A 22,377-nucleotide genomic window follows, 5' to 3' on the forward strand; every position below is an offset into this window, starting at 1 on the left:
CGCGGACCAGGGTTTCGCCAGTTCGAATCCTGGGTGTGGACATGTCACTGCTCATCAAGCCACGCTGAGGCGGCGTCCCACACCACAACTAGAAGGACTCACAACTAAAAATACACAACTATATAATGGGGGGCTTTGGGAGAAAAAAAAAAGTATAAACCAGCACAAGTCAAATCTACAGTTGAGACTCATTTAAAAAATAGGCTTACTGACAGTAAGTAAAAGGAGATTGAGGTGTTTTCATCCTTGGAGCCAGCTGTTGCATCTCAATAAGCTAGAGGCCTTTATGCATAGTGCCAAGTCGTTTCAACTCTTCTATATAGCAGTTCAGCAAGGTATTTCCCCAGAGTAGAAGAAATAGATGGTCAGCATGAGAAAATGGGAAGAGCTCTTGGGCCCACGTCTGGGGTTAATCTAGGCCCTCCTGCTCACCTACTTGGTCACCTTGAGCAAGTCACATTCTCTCTAAAATTGGCTTAATACCAGAGTTTTGGGGTCCACAAGAGAGTGTATGAAGTGCTTTGTAAAATGCTAATCAGATGGGTGTTTGGGGCTCAGCATCTGTATGAAGCACTGTATTACCCCTCCCTTCATTTGGTGTATTAGAATTAGGGGTTTGAAAAAGGTAGCTTTAGAATAAGAGAGAGCAATAAGTGTCTATTGTATGCCAGCATGTTACATACATGATTTCCAATTCTGCCAACCTCTTAAGGTAGAATCATACTGTTAAGAACCCTCACCCAAAGAGTCCAAAGTCGAACACGGTTAGAGCCCATATGCTGTTCCTGGCACAGAGAACTCCTCCCAATGGAAGCTGCAGGCCTGAAAACAAAATGGGTTAAGGATGAAATCACGGAGGCAGATCAAAGTTAGGTTCCTGAAGGAGACGTTCCCTGACTTTTAAGGTCACTTTTTGCAGGGCAGCCACATAAACTGTTTGAGGGGGCCCAGAGATCTGGGTCCCTGTGGAAGGCAGGGCTGCAGTGTGAGTGCACCAGTACGCTTAGGTGCTCCCCACGGCCCTGCTCTCAGCATGCACAGACATGGCTCCCAGAGAAATGGGTACATTCCCTGCAAGGCTGGCTTTATCCTCTGGGCCTGGAGGCCAAGTGAGCTTCAGAGGAAAGATTGGTCACCTCATGCTGTCCTGAGCTTCCGTCACCTTCCACCAGAGGTCACCCCTAGTGAGACTTGGCCCTGGCCGCATGCTCTATCCCTGCTGGGTCTTGGCCTGCATCCCGGGTTTGCAGTTGTGATTTATTTTTGGTATGTCAGTCTTCCGTCATCAAGTAGCAAAGCCCGCAGGAAGAGCAGCAAGATATCCTACTCCAGCCACAAGTGTCTGCTCGGGATACACTTCAGCCCTCGGTTGTCCCCTCTCCCCAAGGGGCTCTGGGACCTTTGGGATTCTTCAAGTTCACTCAAGGGCCTGCGAGGACCTAACGGTGAGTAGCCAGGCCAGTGATGGAAAAGAACCAGGCAGGAGGCCAGGAGAGGGAGAGGCTGTGAGGTAGAGAGGACAGAAAATCCTTAGACTCACATCTCCTCCCTTCTGAAGGCGGACGGACCCAGAAGAGTGGCGGCATTGACTCTTGAAGCCCTCCTTCTGGGATATTTGTCTACAGAAAGTGGGTCCCTGTGACTGTATTTTTGAACTGAGTTTGGGGGAGGGATGTTATGCTCCAAAAAGGATCAGGCTACCTACTCCCATTTGGGGACCCTTTCCAAAGGGGTTTTGGGAAAGGCGTGGGGAGTGTGGATGGGGGCAGTGGACAGAGGCAAAAGTTGGCCCCAAGTTAGGCCTAGAGCAAGGGGATGGGGCAAGATAAACATCCCCCACCCCACCCCAGGAGAGGTGAGTGCAGCCAGAACTCGGAGAAGCTGGTTGTGCCAGAGAATGGAACCTCCAGCCGGGATGGCATCCTGGGGTGGGTCCAGATATACCTCTGTCCATGGAGGGCTAAGGGAGGGAGAGGCCTGGTGCTACTCAGCTTTGGGAGGTGGGGCGCATATATGCCCATCTTGGGAACTTAAAAGGAATTGCCAGGAAATGAGCTTGTTTTTATGGGGAACAGATACTCCTGTGCTCAGTTCGGGTTGCTGATGGGGTGGAGGCAGCCTTTGAGCAACCCAGGCATCTGCTGCTGGCAGAGGAGACTGTTGTTATTCTATTCCTTCCTCTGGTGACCAGGCACCCAGAAGTGGGGACATCGGGCTTCCTGGAACAGCCAGCCTGAGTCCTGAGGCAGCCAAGTCTGCCATTTGGCTGATCAGCAAATTGGCCCCTTTGACAGGCCAGGCCTTCTTGGGTCCAGAAAGGGTAGTAGAAGTAGGGCTAGAGGTAGCTTTGACCCTGCTGAGTGGCAGCTTGTGCCCGTTTTCTGTCTGCCTCTCCTCCTGTCAGTAGATGATTTTCTCCATTCCTCAAATCCTGTTCAGTGCCCCGGTGACCTCCACGTAGCTGAAGCAGAGCCACTGAGCCCAGCTCCTCTGTGTCTAGGCCTGAGTATCCTGGCTCTGTACTGCCCCACATTGCAGCAGGACCACTCAGAGCTAACTAGCCATCATTAGGTTCGACATGGGGCATTCTGTCAGCAGGACCCTGGGGTCCAACCATCGACTCACATCTAGGGAGCAGCACCTGCTATATGCCTGCACTGAGCATAGAGGGGAGGGATGGCTGGGACATCCTAGAGAAGATCACAGTCTAATGGGGGAGATGACAACACACACTAACAAGTGATACCAGAGGCTAGGACCAGGACTCGCCCATCAAGCTCTGCATCCCTCAGAGCACCTGGCACAGTGCTTTGCAAAGAGTATGAAAGAATGAATGAATGAGAGAGTGATTGTGAAAGTCCTGGTTAAGGACAGAATGAATGAGGGAGGAGCAGTGGAAAGCACAGGAAGCATGTCCTGGAAGGAGGGGTGTTTTCAGGATAGGAGTTATGACTAGGGGAGATAAGGAGATGCTATAGGAGCAGCATATTAAGAAGATGAAATCGTGAAGCTTCTCACCTTTTCTACAAGTGCAGAGAGCAGGCAGGAGAAAAGCAGGACCAGCCTTGTCTCCTTAGAGAGGAAAGAAAACAGCGCTTTAATTTGTCCTCTATGGAGTTTCTCTGTGGTTCTTTCTAAAGTCAAGGGTGTGCCGGCCTCTTCAGAGATAACCTTGGGCCTTGATGGCCAAATCTCCTGCCTCAGGACTGAACTTGGGCCAGGGCCTGGCTGACCATCTGCCCCTCCTACCAGGGGAGCAGCAGCTTACAGTGAGAACACGGAGGGAACCACATGGTCACCTAGGGGTCACAAGAGTTTATAGCCATTGGGAAGAAGCAAGCTGGGCTCTTTCCAAAGCATTTTTTCAACTCACAAACATTCATTTTGAACATTCACAATAGGCCAGCCCTGTGCCAGGAGACAAAGATGTGTGAGAAACGGTTCCAGCCCTCAAAGAGCACATCCCCTGGGTCAGGGAGGCTGACAGCTTCTTTCTGTTCCTCTGTCAGAGCCCTCAGAATCACCCCGGAGGAGCTGAGCATGACCCGGGACGAGGCATTGCCGGACTCGTATTCTGCACAGGGCTTCTACGAGAACTACGAGCCCAAGGAGATCCTGGGCAGGTAAGGCCCAGACCTTCTCCATGAAGCGCTGTCCTAGGCTCCAGCTGGCTCTGTGGGCTGGAGCAACGTCTGCTGGACCCTGAGCACTGGCCTCATTTCTATACACAAAGTACTGTCCACTTGGAGAATCCCTCAGTTTGGGTCCTGCCCTCCTGAACCAGGACAGATAAGGGGGTAGAAGAGTACCCAGATCACAGACCTCTCCCAGCAAAGAGCTTCCCCGCTGCTGCTGACAAGCATATCTAAACCTAGCTTTGGGCCAGGGTCAGGGATCAGAGATGGGAGGGAAGATTATGGCCCTAAGAGTATATGGCTTCTTCCTAGGTGCTGAGAAAGAGCACTGAGCTAGGACTCAAGAGGCCTGAGGCTTGTTACTCATCAGCTCCAGGCAAATCACCCTCTCTGTGCCTTCTTCATCCTACTGTCCCCAAAAGCTCACAGGGAGTTAGAGGACAAGGCAAGACATCTCTAATGTGGCTTGGACGTGGGACTTTCCCTGCGGTGAGAGGCCCCTGGGACCATCTGTCCTCTGCTCCCCTAGGGGTGTTAGCAGTGTTGTCAGGCGCTGCATCCACAAGCCCACATGCCAGGAGTATGCTGTGAAGATCATCGACATCACTGGTGGGGGCAGCTTCAGCTCCGAGGAGGTGCGGGAGCTGCGAGAGGCCACGTTGAAGGAGGTGGACATCCTGCGCAAGGTTTCAGGGCACCCCAACATCAGTGAGTGATGGCCCCCAGTCACAGCAGGGTGCTGCGCCGTGATTCTGCCCTGACAACCCAAGTCAGGGAGTGCGGCCCCACCAGAACCATCTAGCGGGTCTCCTGCACCCTGAGACTCTGCCAGTCCCAATGCCCAGCTCCACTCTCACTGCCCCGGGGATTCAGCTCTGTTTAAGCCTTCTCTTCCTGCCAGAAAGAAGGGGTTCCAGGCAGGGCTGGGGCTTGATCTGGGTGGGGGAATGGGAGTGTGAAGTCCTTAGGCCTCCTCCTCCCCTTGTGGGCCTCCTTTGAGCACCATCCTGATTCCCCTCCAGCTTTTGAAGTCACCCCACAGCAGCTTTAATCCCCTTGCCTCTGTGCCCCCGCTGCCCCTGCCCAGGCTCCTCTGCTACGTGAGACGAGTTAGCCATTTCCATTTCAGTACAGCTGAAGGACACTTATGAGACCAACACTTTCTTCTTCTTGGTGTTTGATCTGTAAGTACCCAGCCCTGGAGCCAGCCACACCTTGGGGCCTATTGGAGAACCTCCTATTGTGGTCCCCCACCCAGTGCTTCCTAGAGACCAGCAGCCAGCCCCCACAATGTGGACGCCAAATGAGATCACACATGCTCTTTTAGGCAAATAAGCTCCTGGGATCAGGCTGCCAGGTTTTCAATCCTGGGTCCACCATTAGGGGCTGGATGAGTTGTTGAAGTATTGGTTTTCTCATCAGTATTACAGGAGTAATTACAGCTGTAATGCTAATAATTATTAACTACAATGTAAATGCTAATACTTATTAACTACAATGATGATGATGGTGGTGGTCATTCAACACTTATTCTAGACACTGAGGATACAGCAATGAACAAGACAAATAAGGTCCCCAATTTCAGGTAATAATTTTCACAGGGAGTGAACAGAAAGCAATCAAAATAAGTCATAATATATACACGTAATTATGTATATGTACATATATATAAAGCAGAACAGGGGTTAGAGAGAGGTGGGGCTTCTTTAGATGGAGTGGTCAGGGACTTCTCTCCAAGAGGTGACCTGAGCAGAAACCTGGATGAAGTGAGGGAGGGATCAGAGCCAAAACCTGGAGAAGGAGCCTTCCAGCAGAGGGAAGAGCCAGAGCAAGGGCCCTGCTGGATGGGATTGGCGTGTTCCAGGATCGGCAAGGAAACAGGGTGGGGGAGCAGAGCAAGCTCGTGGAGATGGCAGGATGCAAGGTCAGTCAGTACCAAAGGGCAGATTCTGCAGGGATTTTACCCCTGGTAAGGACTTTGGAGGGTGGAGAGCAGGAGGGCGATGTGATCTGATTTACTTTTGATAATGATCCTGCTGACTGTAAAAGAGGCAAGGGTGGAATGGAGAAGGCCAGCAGTAATGAGGCAACAGGTCCACCAGGAGGGCAGCAGGTAGCGGTTGTATTTGGGGTGTGGTTCAAACATTGACATCATCATTGTCATTATCAATGTCACTATTCCCCTACTTCTGCACCAACAGGGCTATTGAAATGAACTCTGTCACAGGGCCCACTGCCTGAGAGCTTCTGTTTTCTCAAGAAAGGAAAAATGATACCCACCACTCTGCCCATCTCACCAGGCTCTAAGCATTAAATTTGAACAACACAAAGAACCCCGTGAATGGTGCATTCAGACTTATTATCATTTTTATTAGAAAAGGTTCCCAGGGAAGGGACCCCTTCAGCTCCTTGTTCCCCCCACTCCACTGAGTTGTCACTCAAGAACATAAGTCTCTGTTGCATGAACCATTGTTGTAGAGGCGTCTTGATTTCTCCATACCTAGCAGCTAATTTAGGGACTCGATTTATTTGAGAAAATTATTCAAGTAGATTTTGTGTTGTGGGAACATTTCACAGTGTAGCCCTACTGCATTTACACAGTGCTATTTCACTTGAAGACACAGTTTAACTTGATGTGTGTACAGTTAAAGCACCCACTCTGGGAAGGCAGGGGCCTGCTCACACGCCTTGTACAGTCAGTCCCCAGTGTTTACTGGTAAAGCTTTTTGCTTCTGCTAATAGCAAGTTCTCCTAGTGTCTTTAAAATGGAATTAAAACAATAAAAACTGGATTCGCACATTGCCTTTTAGGAACACAGTACAGATATTGTATAAAACAAAGCTCACCTCTATAATTTCTAGGTTCTCTCCTCAAACAGAACCCCCATCCCTGCCCTATCAGCTAAGCCCGAGGGTTTTCTTGCCTCTCTCCAACACTGGCCAAATCCCTTGTGCCCTAGGAATCCCACTGCTTTCCCGGGAGGGGTGGGTGGGAGGGGGGAGGACGCACTTTTCCTACTTAACCAAGGGAGACTTTCCCAGGACCCCTCCAGACTTGACCAGCTGCAGCTGTCCCAACTCTGCTCAGTGGCACTGTCCTGTAGAGCCCTGGAGGGAAGCTCGAATGTCTCTAACCTTTGAAGAAGTTGCTTGGGGAAGCTATTTTTAATGCTGCCCTGAGTTGCCCTCCAGTGTATAACGAGATTGTTCTAGCAGAGACCTCTTTCTAGATCATCCCGAGAAGTGATAAGACTGAACCACAATTTTTTTAAACTTTTTATTGAGATTATGATAGTTTACCACCTTGTGAAATTTCAGTTGTACGTTATTGTCTGTCAGTCGTGTTGTAGGTGCACCACTTCACCCTTTGTGCCCACCCCCAGCCCCCTTTCCCCTGGTAGCCACTAATCTGTGAACCATAATTCTTAATCCTAAAATAGGCAAAACTGCTCCTCCAACATGTGCACTGGCGCTTTTGTTTCTGGAAAAAGTCAGGTTACTCCTGTCCTGATGTGGACCTAGGGCCTTGTGCCAGTGGCTCAGGGTCACTCTTTCCCCTCCCAGCCCTGATTTTAGCCTTGATAGATCCCTGTCCATCTTGTTACTTCCACAGATGGGGGACAGTCACACTGGTGTCATCCCATCCCTCCAGCCTCCCTTGTTCTTATTCCAATCTTCCCAGACAACCTCTCCACTCACTTCTCCAGCTCCTCCCACAGACCTTGGTCCTTTGTGGGGAGTGGCCCACTTTGCCTATGGAGGTATGAGGGTGGGAAACAGCTCTCTGGGAGCAGGGTAAGGAGAGAGTGGACTTGGGACCAATCCAGCTACAAACCCTCTGTCCCTACAGGATGAAGAGAGGGGAGCTCTTTGATTACCTCACTGAGAAGGTCACCCTGAGTGAGAAGGAAACCAGGTGAAGGTCCTTTTGCCCCTGTCTCCACTCTCTGCCTGAGTCCTAGTGCTACAGACACTGAGGTCTCAGAGGGGGCCTCACTTGCAGTCTGGCTGTTTTGTGGGCTTTGGTCTCCCTGTTACCTGCCTGTTACCTGACCCTGCAGAGTAGGAGATAAGAGTAACACGTGCCTGTCCCACCCCAGAAAGATCATGAGAGCCCTGTTGGAGGTGATCTGCGCCTTGCACAAACTCAACATCGTGCATCGGGATCTGAAGCCCGAGAATATCCTCTTGGATGATAACATGAACATCAAGCTCACAGACTTTGGCTTTTCCTGCCAGCTGGAGCCAGGAGAGAAGCTGCGAGGTCTGGTAACGTGGACTTGGCCCATGTCAGGGTCTCAGGCTCTTTCATCATCAACTCTCCCAGGAAGAGAGATTGCCTGGTTCTCCCCTGTTCTTTTTACCCCCAGAATAAAAATCCTACCATTTCAGGTCTAGATGTATCTTCAGGTAGGCCCTCTTCCAAAGACTGAGCTGAGCCAGCTTCCCACTGCTTGAGTTCCAGGCCAGGATGGCTAGATGTGACCAGGGAACCAATGGACCCCAAGTGGGTGGCCCGATGAGCCAGCACCTGGCCCCTGGCCTTGGCCTTGAAGTTAGCCAGTGTTAGGAGAGTCTCAGCCCAAGCACCATTTCAGTTCCATCTCAACTGTTTGTTTGGACCTTACTCTTCCAAGTGTCCCCTGCTGACCTATCCTGATAGTAACCTATCCTATTCCTGCAGAGGTCTGTGGGACCCCCAGTTACCTGGCCCCTGAGATCATTGAGTGCTCCATGAATGATGACCACCCAGGCTACGGGAAGGAGGTGGACATGTGAGTGTGCTGGGGGGAAGGAGGTGGCCCATAGGGACAGGGATGCCCCCATGGCCAGAAGCACCTGGCTTGGGACGGGAGGAAATAGCAGGAGCTACAGCTGACCATCCTGCCTTCCTCCCCATCCACCCGGTGCCAGGTGGAGTACAGGGGTCATCATGTACACCCTGCTGGCTGGCTCCCCGCCCTTTTGGCACCGGAAGCAGATGCTGATGCTGAGGATGATCATGAGTGGCAACTACCAGTTTGGCTCACCTGAATGGGATGATTACTCAGACACAGTGAAGGACTTGGTGAGAGGCCAGGCCTGCTGGCTCCTGGGCTCAGGCGAGGGGGAGGGATACGATAGGGGGAGGGAAGTAGCATGCCACAGGATGGAGGAAGCTGCCAGCAGTGACCCCATGTCTTCTGAAGTGCTGGAGGGGCCCCTGCCTTGATATTTTCAGTTCCTCCTCCTTGTGTTCTCAGGTTTCCCGCTTCTTGGTGGTGAGCCCCCAGGGCCGCTGTTCAGCAGAAGAGGCCTTAGCACATCCCTTCTTCCAGCAGTATGTGGTTGAAGAAGTACGTCACTTCAGCCCCCGGGGGAAGTTCAAGGTACTAGAGCTCCTCTCCCATCCAGGGCCCTGGGTAGTTGCTGCTGACCCGTGAAGTCAAAGCCCCATGTCCCCTTCCTTCCCCCAGGGACTCCTTACACCCACAGGGTTTCCAGAGCACCTGCCCTTCCCCTCTCACTCACCCCTGTGATGGTCCCAGCTCACCTTTTGGCTTCAGGGAAGACAGATGTCATCCGACTAGTTCCAACAGCCTAAATCCCTGCGGATGCTGGTGGGGTGGAATGGGGGGAACACTAGGAGGGGCCCAGCATAAGCCACACAAGACTTCTTGGCAAACAAGCTCAGGGCCTCCCTGCACTGCAGGGGGAAGGAGACAGGCCTGCAGGGCCTCAGTTCAGGTTCTCAGTCCTGGCCCTCCGCAGGTGATCTGTCTAACAGTGCTGGCCTCAGTGCGGATCTACTACCAGTACCGCCGGGTGAAGCCTGTGACCCGGGAGATTGTCATCCGAGATCCCTATGCCCTCCGGCCTCTGCGCCGACTCATCGATGCCTATGCTTTCCGAATATATGGCCACTGGGTAAAGAAGGGGCAGCAGCAGAACCGGGCTGCCCTCTTTGAGAACACACCCAAGGCCGTGCTCCTCTCCTTGGCTGAGGAGGACTACTGAGGGGCTGGCAGGGGGGTAGGTGGGGTTGGGGGCAGGCAGGGAGGGAAAGCCACAGAAATATAAGTCAAAGGAGTGAGATCATGTGCAGGCCTCTGTCCAGAGGGGGCTCTTGGCCCTGGCCAGGACCCCTGGAAGTGGGGCCACTATACCCTCTCAGAGGTTCTGCACAAGAAGAGCAGGTGTTCCCAACACATGATGGTAAGTGCAGTCAGGGCTAGGCCCCAGAGAGGGGGAGCGAGATGTCACCTGAGAGCCAGAAGCCCTCCTGCGTCTCCACTCCCCAGCTGTACCACATCTCAGTTTCTCCTCACCGGAGGCCCAGAGTTCCCGACACTCGGAAGTACTCCCCTTAGGGTTCCAGGGTGAGAATAAAAGAGAAGAGTCGGAGATACACAATCACAGGAGAGTTTACTGACCTTACAACATCCAGTGACACCATGGGAGAAGGTTTTCTCTCTGGGGACATGTTTTTAGAGGCATATGGAAGCCCTTACATAATTAACAATAGAAAGGGAAGCTTCTAATATTTGTCTTTCTGGAGTATTATTTACTTTGTGACTTCCATGATGCATAGTTTTGCCTGGTAAATCATTCTGTTCTCCTGGACCCTTTTAGAACTGACATCGCGCTTTAAAGAGCCCAGTTATTGCATTTTACAATTGTGGAAATTAGGTTCTTTCAGAGGCACACGAAACACCATGAATGAGGCAAATGAAGGAAGCATTTTCCTTGGAAAAACAAAGAAAACCCGGGAAATTTTGCCTTGAGAAAACAATGTCAGATCCCTGAATCAGACAGGAAAAAAGGGGAGAAAACAGAATTTTTTAACAAACTGTCTTTAAGAGCACTCTGCCCCGACTGTTTGAGAATTTGGCTCCTATGTGGTTAATATTTGACCTCTAAGAGAAACACCCAGCTCCTGGCCACAATCAATAATTTGGTCCCTTCTCCAAGAGACAGTGGCACCCCTCCTCTGATGTCAGAGTCCTCTCCTGCCCTGGTGAGAGGTGCCTGCCATAGAGGGATGGGGGAAAGGGAGGGAGGACATTTCTGAGGCTGAAGTTGAAGAGCCTGGAGTTTGGCTACGTTTGGAATGTGGCCAGGGAGGGGCATGGATACCACGGTGGACTCTTCTCCTAGGCTCTGCATGGCTGCTCACAGCTCCCCATGTGGTCCGCTTGTATCAGAAGCACAGCGGAAGCCTAGGTTGTCTGACGCTGAATCTGGAGTGTTGCCCATCCTGCCACCAGAGAAGGGGAGAGAGATGGACATTTGCTGAGAAAAGGGCCTGGTGCCTTACCTAACGTTCCTGCTGAAACTCTCAAAAGCCTGTGTCTATTGGCCTGAGGACTGGGGAGGGCATGGTCTGGAAAGAAGCCTGGTTTGAGGGCACTCTTGGGGGAAAGGGGTAAGAAGGAACCTTGGGACTAGGTGGAGGAAGTGAGAGAGGTCCTGATAGAATGCACTGGAAGGCAGGAAAGGCAATGAAATAACTTCGTCTGTCGGTAACTTAGAATAACAAGGCCAAAAAAAACCTGTCAGTGAGAAGCGAGAATATCATAGTGCCAATAAGTACTTCACACTTTTCAAAGAACTTTTACATATATTCCTTCATTTGTCATTTCCCAACTGCTCTGGAAGGCAGGATTTGTGCACCATTTTACAGACCCAGAATAAGATACTAGAAAGATTTAAATGTCTTGCCCTAGGCCAAGTGTTGTTTTAGTGGCACAACAGAATCAGTAGCAAACCCAGTTTCCTGGTTCTCGGGCCAGCACTTTCCCTCTACTTTGTCCTAAAAAAGGAGGTGAGGGGGGCTGGCCCAGTGGTGTAGCAGTTAAGTTTGTCTGCTCCGCTTTGGTGGCCTGGGGCTCACAGGTTCAGATCCCAGGCACAAACCCAGGATGGCTCATCAAGCCACGCTGTGGAGGCATCCCATATAAAATAGAGGAAGACTGGCACAGATGTTAGCTCAGAGACAATCTTCCTCAAGCAAAAAGAGGAAGACTGGCAACAGATGTTAGCTCGGGGCCAATCTTCCTCTCAAAAAATAAAATTTTTTTTTTTAAAAGTATATATATATAAAAAAAAGGAGGTGAGGAAAATCCAGGGGCCTCAACGTGAAGGAAACACTTGCAAACCTGATAGCCTGAGGCCACAGAAACAGTGGTCTCCCTATAATCCTTATGGAACCCAGGAGTAGAGCAGTTGCAGGGAGATCAACCAAAATCAACCAAAATTTTCTACAGATGAACAAAATAAAGAGTCCTTGAAGGGGACTCGGGAGCCTGGGACTCTACCATTCATCTGTGTGAAATGAGCAGACTCCAGGACCTCCCTGAGCCTATTTTTCCTTGATTGTAAAACAAAATGGTTGGAGAAAATGATGTTTCAAGTGCCCACCAGTTTGAAGAGTCGATATTTCCATGACCCCTGGCCATTCCATTTCCCTCCCTCTGCACACCTAGTTATAAGGACAAAAGGAGAAACCCACATAACTAAGATGCTAGACACAAAGTCTCCCTTGGTGCTGAGAGCTGGCAAGAAAAGGCACAAGTTGTCCTGGTCTCTTGCTTTTCATGGCAAATGCTGCTTGCTTTCTTTTCTGTACCCACAACTCCCAGTGGAGGCGGAGTTATGGAAGCAGCGCCCAGACCAGGTCTGGTGCCACCTGTGCTCTGGGAGACCAAGACCCAGACCCTCAGTCCTCAGTTACCAAGCCCCTTACCTGGTGGTGACCCGAGCCCGGTGATTGGCAGAGCCATCAGCTGTGTCAATCCAGGATGCTCCCCGGAGGACACGCATGTCCTGGTCAGCAGCCTGGTATGGTGAAGCTGTCCACTCCCACACGTTGCCCACGAGGTCATAGAGCCCTGCAGCACAGCAGGCGGGTCAGTCTCAGGATGGGAAGCACCATACCCACCCCTCCTAGCCATCAGAGGCTCCGGGGGGCAAAAGCTTCCCCAGTGGTGTTTCTCTCTGCCTCATCTATCAGGCAGAATGATTCCACCAACCAATCTGTGAATGCTGATAGCAACTTGATGAGAAATCTTACCATAGTTATTCTGTGGGGGGAAAGCGTTCACTGGGGAGACTCCATGGAAGCCATCCTCAGCCTTGTCACCCTTGGGGAACTTCCCCTGAGGGGGAGAAATTTAAGACAGGTGTTCCTGCCTGCCCAGAAGGAAACTAAGGTCATTTTGTTGTACCATCTGGGGTAGGGGGAAGGGCATGGGGCAGTGACATGAGGTTCCCATCCTGAGCTCCCAAACCAGTCACCTCATGTCCTCCACCATGACCTTCTGACTGGATTAGGAAGTGTGTGGTTTCCCCTGTGCCCACAGTGGTCCTTGTCAAGCCCATCCCACTCCTACTTTCTCCACTCTCAGCAACTTCCTCCCCTCTGCCTCAAAGTCCATGTGCTACAGGGTTTGGGAAGAAAGGCTCCTCCACCCTGTCTTCATGCCCTGCACCCCTGCCTTCTCAGGAACCACTGATGCCCATCCTGTGCTCTCCTGTACCATCTCTTTCTCTTCTACCACCAACAGGTTTAACTCTCCCCCATCCACCCAGACTCTACCTTCCTCATCTCCGGTTCTTTACCACCTAAATTCTTGAGAAAGAAACCTAAATTTGCTGATGCAATTTGTTCAACTTAATCATTCGTCTTCTCATTAAAATTGGGGTCAGCTGCCACCACTCTATGGAAGCTGCTCTTATGAAAGAGAAGATGAAGAGGCTATAATTTACTCAACACCTACTATGTGCTAGGGCTGTTACATTTATCTCTTTTAATTTCCTACTTCCAAGGATGTGAGGCAAGTATTTTCTCCCTTCAAAAAACTAGCAACAGAGGCTCAAAATGGTTAATTTATCAAAGATCACACAGTGACTAAGATCTGTCTTTCTGCAAACTCTGAACCCAAGATCATCTAAAAGGTCAGTCCACCCCTCAGGCCCCTTCCAATGCTTCCCACTGAAGAGCTGGTGCTCTGCTCCTCCCACTCTACAGAGTCTCCCTGGGGGATATCATTCTTGCTGAAGGTATATGTGGATGACTCCCAAACCACTTGCTCTGACCCAGAGCTCTGTCCTAAGCTTCAGACTCATTTTCAGCCTCTGACTGAGCATATAAATGACCCAAAAGTATTTTAAGCTAAGCTGATCCTAAAGTGATCAAGTTCTATTCCTCTGACCCTGAACATGCATATTATCTATTCTGGATAATGGCAGCACCATCACCCTATTTCCCAAGTTTGGATTCATGCTTCAGTCCAAATATCTTCCACCCTTCCACTTTTGATTAATTACCAAACCCTGTCTAACTTCTCAGGCATGCCTCTCTCATTTGGTTTCCTCTTGAATCCACTCCTACTTAATTCAAGAGTTCATAATGCCCTGGGCCACTGCCACAGCCTCAAATTCAGAGACCCCCCCCCCCCGCCACCACTGCAGCTCTACCTCATCTGGTCCTGCATGAATTAGCAGCAATTAGCATCCCCCCAAATCAAATGATGTTGTTACTCCCCTGTTTAAAAAACTCTGTCGGCTCCCCACTGCTTAGAGGGTAAAATCTAAAACCATATCTTGGCACACCTACTCCTTCTTAATCTGCCTCCAACCCACTGTCTACTTCATCTCCTACACCTCCTGTTTCCAGGTGCACCAGTCTCTCTAAATCTGTCATGTCTTGGAACACACAGTACCCTTTCCTAATACAATGCTGATACTCATGTTGTTTCTTCTGCTTGGAACACCCTTTCCTCCACTTTTCACTTTGCAAACTCTTACCCTTTCCTCCACTTTTCACTTCGCAAACTCTTATGCAATCAGGTCAAATGTCATCTTCTCTGTAAAGTCACCCCCAGCACTCTCAGGCAGGGATTTACCTCCAAGCACACTCCGCAAATCTTTAATATGCAGCACTACCACATTCTTTTGCTTTACCAGTTTACCAGTTTTCAGTTCCATGAAAACATGAAGCCCCCTGAATACCATGGCCTAACACAATGCCTAGCCTACAGTAGGTCTCACTCAACGCTGTGAGGAAAGACAGGAGGAATGCATGTCTTACCTGCCAAAGGTTGGTGCGGTTTGGCTGAAACCAGTTTCCCCATGGGTAAACCTGACCTGCCAGGACAGCAAGGAGACAGTGGGGTAGGGAGAGGTGAAGAGTTGGGGAAGAAGGGAAAGATAGAAAGAGTGAGGGAACCAAAAGGAAGTTAGAAGGTGATGAGAAAAGAAGAATAAGATTATTTACTTCTCTTTCCCAAGCCCGTCCCTTCCACTCACATTTGGAGTATCACATTTGGATATCACATTTGGAGCCCTGATCACCTGATCCACTCCAGGAGAGTGCAATCCTAGGTGTGGCTGTAATACCAGTCTGTAAACTATTTGTTACCAGTTCATGTCACCAATACATCTCATGTACTCATCAGATAAGTACAGCAATTGAGAGTAAGCACTGGGAAACTTGTTAATGGGACTTAGATTGGATAAATGAACAAGCAACCTCATTCATCACATCAATAACTTTGACTGTTGCTATAGCCAGTGTTCATTCCAAGAGTGTGTAGAGGTGCTGACTGTGGAGAATTGCTATTTCACTTTCATAACTTTCTGTTCAGTTAGGATTGCAGAACAACAAAGTCACTAGGAAAGAGTGATTCTTTAGATTAATCCCCATATACCTAGGGAAAAGGTATGTAGTTTGGGTAATTCTTTTCTTTGTCTATGCTATGTTGTTATGATTATATTTATCGAAGTGTAACATGTCTGTGAAATTTCCAACAATAAAAAATTTTATGTCTGGTTTTTCATTCCATTTTTCCAGTTATTAATTTTTATGGCATTTTACAGAAATATTGATCTGAGATGGATTAGAAATGAAAACAACAATTGGTCCTTTACCACAGTTTAAGAAGCACTGCTCTAGGGAATGGACCCTTCCCACCCTGTGAAGACCCCCACGCAGGGCAGAATGGGGAGAAGAATAAATAGAAATCGCCTTGGCATCTCTATACCCTTCAAGCCCCCTCGGGCAGCAAACTCCCACTCTTCCTCAGTGGGCAGCCGTTTCCCCCGCCAAGCACAGTAGGCACGAGCATCATTCCAGCTCACGTGTACCACTGGGAGCTCCAGTCTCTCTCGGATGCCAGAGCCGGGACCTGCAGGCTGACAGCCAGGATGAAGTGAGATAGGCTTCTAGGAGCTCATGGAAGAGTCTGAGGAAGGCTAGGCTTAGGGTGCCTGAGTCAATCTTTTACTCACACTGGTGAGGTGGAGAGGTCCAGAATCAGAAAGAAGAGACTATAACAAGACTAAAGGGAGAAATGGGATGGGAAAAAGGATGGGGCAGAGGAAACAGGGTTGCTTGGCTGTTTCCCTGACATTTCTCTGTCATCTTTAACTTACTACTCATAGATGGGCAAGGGGGCTAGGGAAGCCAGGCCTCCAGAATGAGAGTCAACAGGGTAGAGGAAGAAAAGTAGAGGAACCAACACTTACCTGCCTCCAAAATGCCCTTTCCACTGGAAGCCACCAAAGAACAGACTGCAAAAAAGAAGGAGCATGACTGCAAGATGCTCTGGCCCACCAAGAGCACCTTCCTGACTGACACACAGGAGGAAGAGCAGAGATTTCAGGCTGAGACTCAGGTGATCCAAGTGAGGCTATGTCTGTTACAGTGTGACATCTCACCACCCTTAATAGAGGGAGGCTTGTCAAGATGTTCTCTTGCCAGTTCAGGGAGTATCTTGAACCCTGTGTGTATCTAGAGCTTTATGGAGTCTCTCTATGCAGAAACCAGCTCAGGGTTAACTTCCTGGGAGTGTGTGTTCATCTGACTCTTCCAGGGAAGATTTCTCTTGCTTCTGTCCTGCCTCCAGCTCTCAGGGTTGATTCTCTACTGTGACCCAGGTGACCCCCTATCCCACAGGATTCTCTGTCCAGGTCCCATTCCCATTCCCTCAGCTGCGAGCCCAGGTTCTCTCACCTCCATTTGCTGGGTCACTTTGTTTCTAAGCTCATCAGAGACAAAGTCCTCAAAGACGAAGCTCCACCCAAACGTCTCAGCCTCTGTCCGGTACTTTTTCTCTCTGACAAACTCCCTGAAAAGAGATATGCCACTTGGTTCAGCTGACAGGGTTCCATGCCTCACTCTCAGCTACTCCTGCGCCAGAAAACCTCATATATCCTTACTTTATAAGTTACACATCACAGAATTTTCATGAATTCCAAGGAATTAACCTAAAATCCTGAGCAGGAGATTTTCTTCTAAAATCTGTTGATGTGTAATTCACATACAGTAAAATTCACTCTTTCCAGTGTATAGTTTTGTGAATTTGGACAAAGCATATAGTCACTATCACAATATACAAATACAGAGCAGTTCCATCAACCACCCCAAAAAATTCCCTGGTGGGCCTGCAACCACTGACCTGCTTTTGTTCCTATAGTTTTGCCTTTCCCAGAATATAAATTCACATAAATTGAATCATACAGTATGTAGCTTTTGGGTTCTGGTTTCTTTCACTTAGCATAATGCTTCTGAGATTCATCCATGTTGCTGCCAGCATCAGTAGTTTGCTCCTTTCTATTGTTGAATAGGGTTCCACTGTATGGATGTACCATATTTTGTTTATCCATTCACCAGATGCAGGTCATTTGGCTCAGCTCCAGTTTTTGGAGAAGAATAAAGCTGCTGAGAAGATTTAAGAATGGGGAATGGGTCTCTTTTCTGAAAGGTCTTCACATACCTAATCTCACAACAATCACGGGAGGAAGGCAGAACAGGTGTTCTTATTTCCATCAAACAGATGAAAGAAACTGAGTCAAATAAAGAAGACTTGCTGAGATTTTAGAATGGATTTTCATATAGTTTGGTATGGCTCAGCAAATTTCAGCAGATAGATTGCCAGGGTAAGATGGATTGTTGTCACTGGGCTAATAGTATCTCATCTGTGCCAGCCCTCTGATATGAGGAGACATTGTTCACTCATCAAAGGGGCATTGAGAACAGAGGAGGTGATCAGATTTGGTAGCAACAGCTATTTACCAATCTCAGAGAATCTAAACAGTTTGAGACTCTTTTCCCAGAGAAGCAGAGACAAATTATCGGTTCTAGGCAAAGTTTAGGGGCTTGCTGGAGGTGACATTACATTTCTATCATTTAATAGGTCATAATTTAAAAACAGAAAAGAGGGCAGGCCCGGTGGCAGAGGAGTTAAGTGCGCACATTCCACTTCGGCGGCCCGGGGTTCACCAGTTCAGATCCCGGATGTGGACATGGCAAAGCTTGGTAAGCCATGCTGTGGTAGGTGTCCCACGTATAAAGTAGAGGAAGATGGGCACGGATGTTGGCTCAGGGCCAGTCTTCCTCAAAAAAATAAATAAATAAAACAAAAATAAAAACAGAAAAGAATGCATACTGTGCATCCATCTAGCTAACTACTTCTGGTTATTGTGATATGGTACAAACCTGATCAGAAGTGATTTCTCCTTCAATTTTAACAACTTTCCTGTTTAAAAATACTTTTAAAAATCATACAGGAGCAATGCACATTATTTTAGAAAAATGAGAAAACAGAGGTAGGTGAAAAGAAAAAAATGAAAATCATCCATTATCATACCAACTAATATCTTTCCATATTCTAGCCCCCTTCCCACCACCAAATATTTTAAAATAACTTTAATAAGGTGCTTCCCTGGAATTATTTTCATTTGGAAGTCAAAAAAACCTGGGCAAAATCTGTCAACCAATGCAATGTTGCATCTTCCAGTTCTTTTTTAATGCATATACATTCTATATACATAGTTCTAAAAAATGGGATCATACCCCATATATTGTTTTGTAAAACTACTTTCTTCACTTAACATCTGATAGCTTTTCTTTTTTTAAAGATTTTATTTTTCCTTTTTCTTCCCAAAGCCCCCCAGTACACAGTTGCATATTTTTAGTTGTGGGTCCTTCTGGTTGTGGCATGTGGGATGCTGCTTCAGCATGGCTTGACAAGTGATGCCATGTCTGTGCCCAGGATCCGAACCAGCGAAACCCTGGGCCGCCGAAGCGGAGTGGGCGAACTTAACCACTCGGCCACTGGGCCGGCCCCTCATACCTCTCTTTTTGACAACAGGATTTTTTTTTTTATTGAGTTATTGATAGGTTACAATCTTGTGAAATTTCAATTGTACATTAATGTTTGTCAGTCATGTTGTAGGTGTACCACTTCACCCTTTGTGCCCACCCCCCACCCCACCTTTCCCCTGGTATCCACTAAACTGTTCTTAGTCCATAATTTTAAATTCCTCATATGAGTGGAGTCATACACAGATTATCTTTCTCTCACTGGCTTATTTCACTTAACATAATTCTCTCAAGGTCCATCCATGTTATTGCAAATGGAATGATTTTGTTCTGTTTTGCAGCTGAGTAGTATTCCATTGTATATATGTACCACATCTTCTTTATCCATTCGTCTGTTGCTGGACACTTAGGTTGCTTCCACGTCTTGGCTACTGTAAACAGTGCTGCAATAAACATTGGGGTGCACAGGACTTTTGGGATTGCTGACTTCAGGCTCTTTGGATAAATACCCAGTAGTGGGATGGCTGGATCGTATGGTAGTTCTATTTTTAGTTTTTTGAGGAATCTCCATACTGTTTTCCATAGTGGCTGCACCAGTTTGCATTCCCACCAGCAGTGTATGAGGGTTCCTTTTTCTCCGCAACCTCTCCAACATTTGTTGCTATTAGTTTTAGATATTTTTGTCATTCTAACGGGTGTAAGGTGATATCTTAGCGTAGTTTTGATTTGCATTTCCCTGATGATGAGCGATGATGAGCGTCTTTTCATGTGTCTATTGGCCATCAGTATATCTTCTTTGGAGAAATGTCTGTTCATGTCTCCAGCCCATTTTTTGATTGGGCTGTTTGATGTTTTGTTGTTGAGTTGCGAGAGTTCTTTATATATTATGGATATTAAGCCTTTGTCAGATATATGACTTGCAAATATTTTTTCCCAGTTAGTGGGTTGTTTTTTTGTTTCAATCCTGTTTTCATTTGCCTTGAAGAAGCTCTTTAATCTGATGAAGTCCCATTTTGACAACAGGATTTTTAATGGCTGCTAAGTATTCTGTTATGTTGATACAATACGTTTAAGTGATCCTTAAATTGTTAATATTTGTTTACAATGTCATCTTTTTAGCTAAATGTTTTGTACAACCTTAATTCTCTCCTTAAGACAAATCCCTAGAGGTGGAATCGCTAAGTCACAGGGCCTGAGGAGTATATAAACAATCCTTATGCTTATTTTAGTCTGTGTCTCCTGAATCAATTTTTCCTCATAATTTATTTTGAAAAGTTTTAAGTCCACAAATGTAATATTTAAGTCATTGCTTATATTTGCTTTACAGTCTTTCTGTCCCCCCTACCCCCTCCTTTCCCCCTCCTCTCTCTCTATTCCCCCCTGTACCATTTGGAGGTAAGTTACAGATATCTTCTGGATCATTTTCTACTTTAGCTTACCCAAAACATATCACCTTGAGGAAACTGAGGGAGCTCAACATGGCTTCTTAGATTGAGCTGGAACCACAATGTTTGACTCCTAACAAGGCCATTTCCCTAAGCAGAATTTAAGGGACCCTCAGCTGTATGACCCTTCTCCCAATCTTTTCTCCCCCTTGAAGAGGTTTCTGTTGAGTGTTTGACTTTTGCCCATATTTCTCAGTGCTGTGCCCAGTGTAACGGAAAATCCACTGGCTCAAGAGTCAGGGGATTTGAGTTCCAGGCCCAGCTTTGCCACTAACAGAGAGTGAGGTCAATCTTTTTGGATTTCAGATTCTTCATCTGAAAAATGTAGATAACACTTATCCCACAGTACTATTACAAAGATGATACTTAATAGTGAACAAGCTAGTTTGTTTTTATATATTAGGAATGACAATTAGAAAGGGCCTTTATTCCTCCTAGAAGAACATCTGATGTACCTGAAATCTTTGTTGGTGACAGGAAATATGTCAATGGCAAATGGTTTTACTGTCACCTCCCGGACGGGCCCTTCACCATCTCTGCCATCTGGTGAATTTGTTCCCATCTGGAATCTCCCACCTGGTAGCTGGACCATGCTAGTAGCCTGCCCGGTCCCTGCAGAGAAAAAGGAGAGTCATCAGTGATACACGAATACATATATAAAACAAGTGTTAATATTTGGATCACATATAATACTCGAATAGTATAATGAAAAAAAATGGAGGCTTAAAAATTTGGCTTTAAATTCTTGTTCGGCCACTTAATTTGCTAGGTAACCCTGGCACCTAGCACAACTGCACAATAATTACCATCAAATAATTGAATGAGCTCCTTCATACTTGCTGTTTGAATGTCTCAGAAAATCAAAGGATTAAAAGGATCTTTAATTCAACCCACTTATTTAACAGGAGGAAATCAAGACCCAAAAAGGAAAATGACTTAAAGAGCTAGTTAGCAGGAGCCAGAACTAGATCCAGGTCTCTTTACTTCTAGGTCAGTGCTATTTCCAATAGGCCACACTTCTTTGGCTTGATGTACTACTTCATGGTGGTGTTTCTAGGTAAGGATGTCTAAGTATTGTAAGTTCCTCAAAGGCAGAGCCCACTTCTTTTCACATTCCTCAGGATCCTATCTTTGGCCCTCTTCTCATTCTCATTCTGACACACTCACAATGCTAATTCCATCCATTTCAAGGAGGAAAAAAAATAGAGCAAGCCGGGAAATCTCAGATTAAAAGGGAATTAAGAAACAACATACAATTGCGATGTATGAATTTTGTTTTGACACTAATTCAACAAGTAAACTATAATTTAAAAACACTTGTAGGTGAATCTGAACACTACCTGGATATTTAATGATATTAAGGAGTACTGTTAATCTTTTAGGTGGGAAAACGGTACGGTATTTTTTTCGTGACATGTCTTTTTGGCTATTAAAGCTGAATATTTACAAATAAAATTGTATAATGCGTGGATTCACTTCAAAATATTCCCAGGGGAAGGAAACAGCGGGAGGGATACCAAACAAGGAAGCAAGACTAGCCATTAGTTGCCAATTTACAACTGCTAAGCTGGGCGATGGGTACGTGGCAGGGCTCGTTATATTCTCCTTTCTAACTTTTTTTATGTTCAAAAGATGGCAAGATTATCAGTTAAAAGTAAAAAAGAAGTGAGATACAACGACATGAGCTGTTAACCACGTCGCCAAGGCGGCTGCCTCTGAGAGGCACGTCCGGCCGCTCCAAGCCCGTCCGGGCAGCGGGCAGAGACGCCAGTCTCCTTCCCCAATAGGGCGGAAAGACTAACGCCTTTCCTGATGCCTCCTGAGACAAACGGCGTCAGGAAAAGGAGCGCAGGCCAGCACACTGACCTCTCGAGAGCCACGGGGCGGACAGGAGCGAGAGCAAGGTGAGCAGCCGCAGCGAGGAGCCCAAGCCGGGATCACGAGCCATGGGAACGCGAACAGGGTACGTGCTCAGTGCGGTTCTGCTGCGCATGCGCCCCGCACGCATTACGTCGGCCGGCCACTACTGCCCGCGCGCACGCGCACTGCACCCTCGAGCGTCCTCTTGAAATTGTCCGCAGCAGGGCTGTTAACCCGGAGGCCAAGTTGGCGCCTAGGGCCTGAATTTAACGTGTGGAGGAACCTAATTAAGAAAAAGCAATTCTCTCAGGGTTAGCGTCGAGGGGCCCTGCCAGTCCAGAAGCCCCTTCATT

The 22,377-nt window shown here is 47.8% G+C and overlaps 2 protein-coding genes across 4 annotated transcripts; one reads left to right on the forward strand and one right to left on the reverse strand.

The window, feature by feature from the left end:
• Window positions 1–1,240: 1,240 nt before the first annotated feature.
• Window positions 1,241–10,155, forward strand: PHKG1 (phosphorylase kinase catalytic subunit gamma 1). 3 transcript variants are annotated; one of them, XM_070484512.1, is made up of 10 exons: window positions 1,241–1,445; window positions 3,510–3,623; window positions 4,165–4,343; window positions 4,765–4,819; window positions 7,485–7,550; window positions 7,735–7,898; window positions 8,319–8,409; window positions 8,549–8,702; window positions 8,878–9,003; window positions 9,386–10,155. In XM_070484512.1, exons 2-10 carry the CDS (start codon window positions 3,541–3,543, stop codon window positions 9,629–9,631), a joined length of 1,164 nt encoding a protein of 387 aa, XP_070340613.1. In that variant the 5' UTR covers window positions 1,241–1,445; window positions 3,510–3,540; the 3' UTR covers window positions 9,632–10,155. The 3 variants fall into 3 exon arrangements, with proteins under 3 accessions (XP_070340613.1, XP_070340615.1, XP_070340614.1); XM_070484513.1 differs by having other exon boundaries at window positions 1,305–1,445; window positions 8,878–8,970; XM_070484514.1 differs by lacking the exon at window positions 4,765–4,819 and having other exon boundaries at window positions 1,247–1,445.
• Window positions 10,021–22,187, reverse strand: SUMF2 (sulfatase modifying factor 2). Its single transcript, XM_014842303.2, has 9 exons — window positions 22,031–22,187; window positions 20,620–20,776; window positions 16,629–16,743; window positions 16,142–16,186; window positions 15,658–15,808; window positions 14,706–14,761; window positions 12,687–12,771; window positions 12,360–12,504; window positions 10,021–10,871 (listed from the first exon to the last, which is right to left on the reverse strand). The coding sequence occupies exons 1-9, from the start codon at window positions 22,170–22,172 to the stop codon at window positions 10,787–10,789; spliced, it is 981 nt and encodes a 326-aa protein (XP_014697789.2). The 5' UTR covers window positions 22,173–22,187; the 3' UTR covers window positions 10,021–10,786.
• Window positions 22,188–22,377: the final 190 nt, after the last annotated feature.

Source organism: Equus asinus, chromosome 14, assembly GCF_041296235.1.
Source record: "Equus asinus isolate D_3611 breed Donkey chromosome 14, EquAss-T2T_v2, whole genome shotgun sequence".
In the NCBI taxonomy this organism is placed as follows: Eukaryota; Metazoa; Chordata; class Mammalia; order Perissodactyla; family Equidae; genus Equus; species Equus asinus.

Coding starts and splice junctions, on each gene's coding strand:
- SUMF2 (XM_014842303.2), bottom strand. CDS start 22,172: ATGCGTGCGGGGCGCATGCGCAGCAGAACCGCACTGAGCACGTACCCT. Junction 14,762..15,657: donor TGCCCGAGGGGGCTTGAAGG/GTATAGAGATGC, acceptor CTGTCCTGGCAG/GTCAGGTTTACCCATGGGGA. Junction 12,772..14,705: donor ACCGCACCAACCTTTGGCAG/GTAAGACATGCA, acceptor TCTCCCCCTCAG/GGGAAGTTCCCCAAGGGTGA.
- PHKG1 (XM_070484512.1), top strand. CDS start 3,541: ATGACCCGGGACGAGGCATTGCCGGACTCGTATTCTGCACAGGGCTTC. Junction 3,624..4,164: donor CCCAAGGAGATCCTGGGCAG/GTAAGGCCCAGA, acceptor CTGCTCCCCTAG/GGGTGTTAGCAGTGTTGTCA. Junction 4,344..4,764: donor TTCAGGGCACCCCAACATCA/GTGAGTGATGGC, acceptor TTTCCATTTCAG/TACAGCTGAAGGACACTTAT.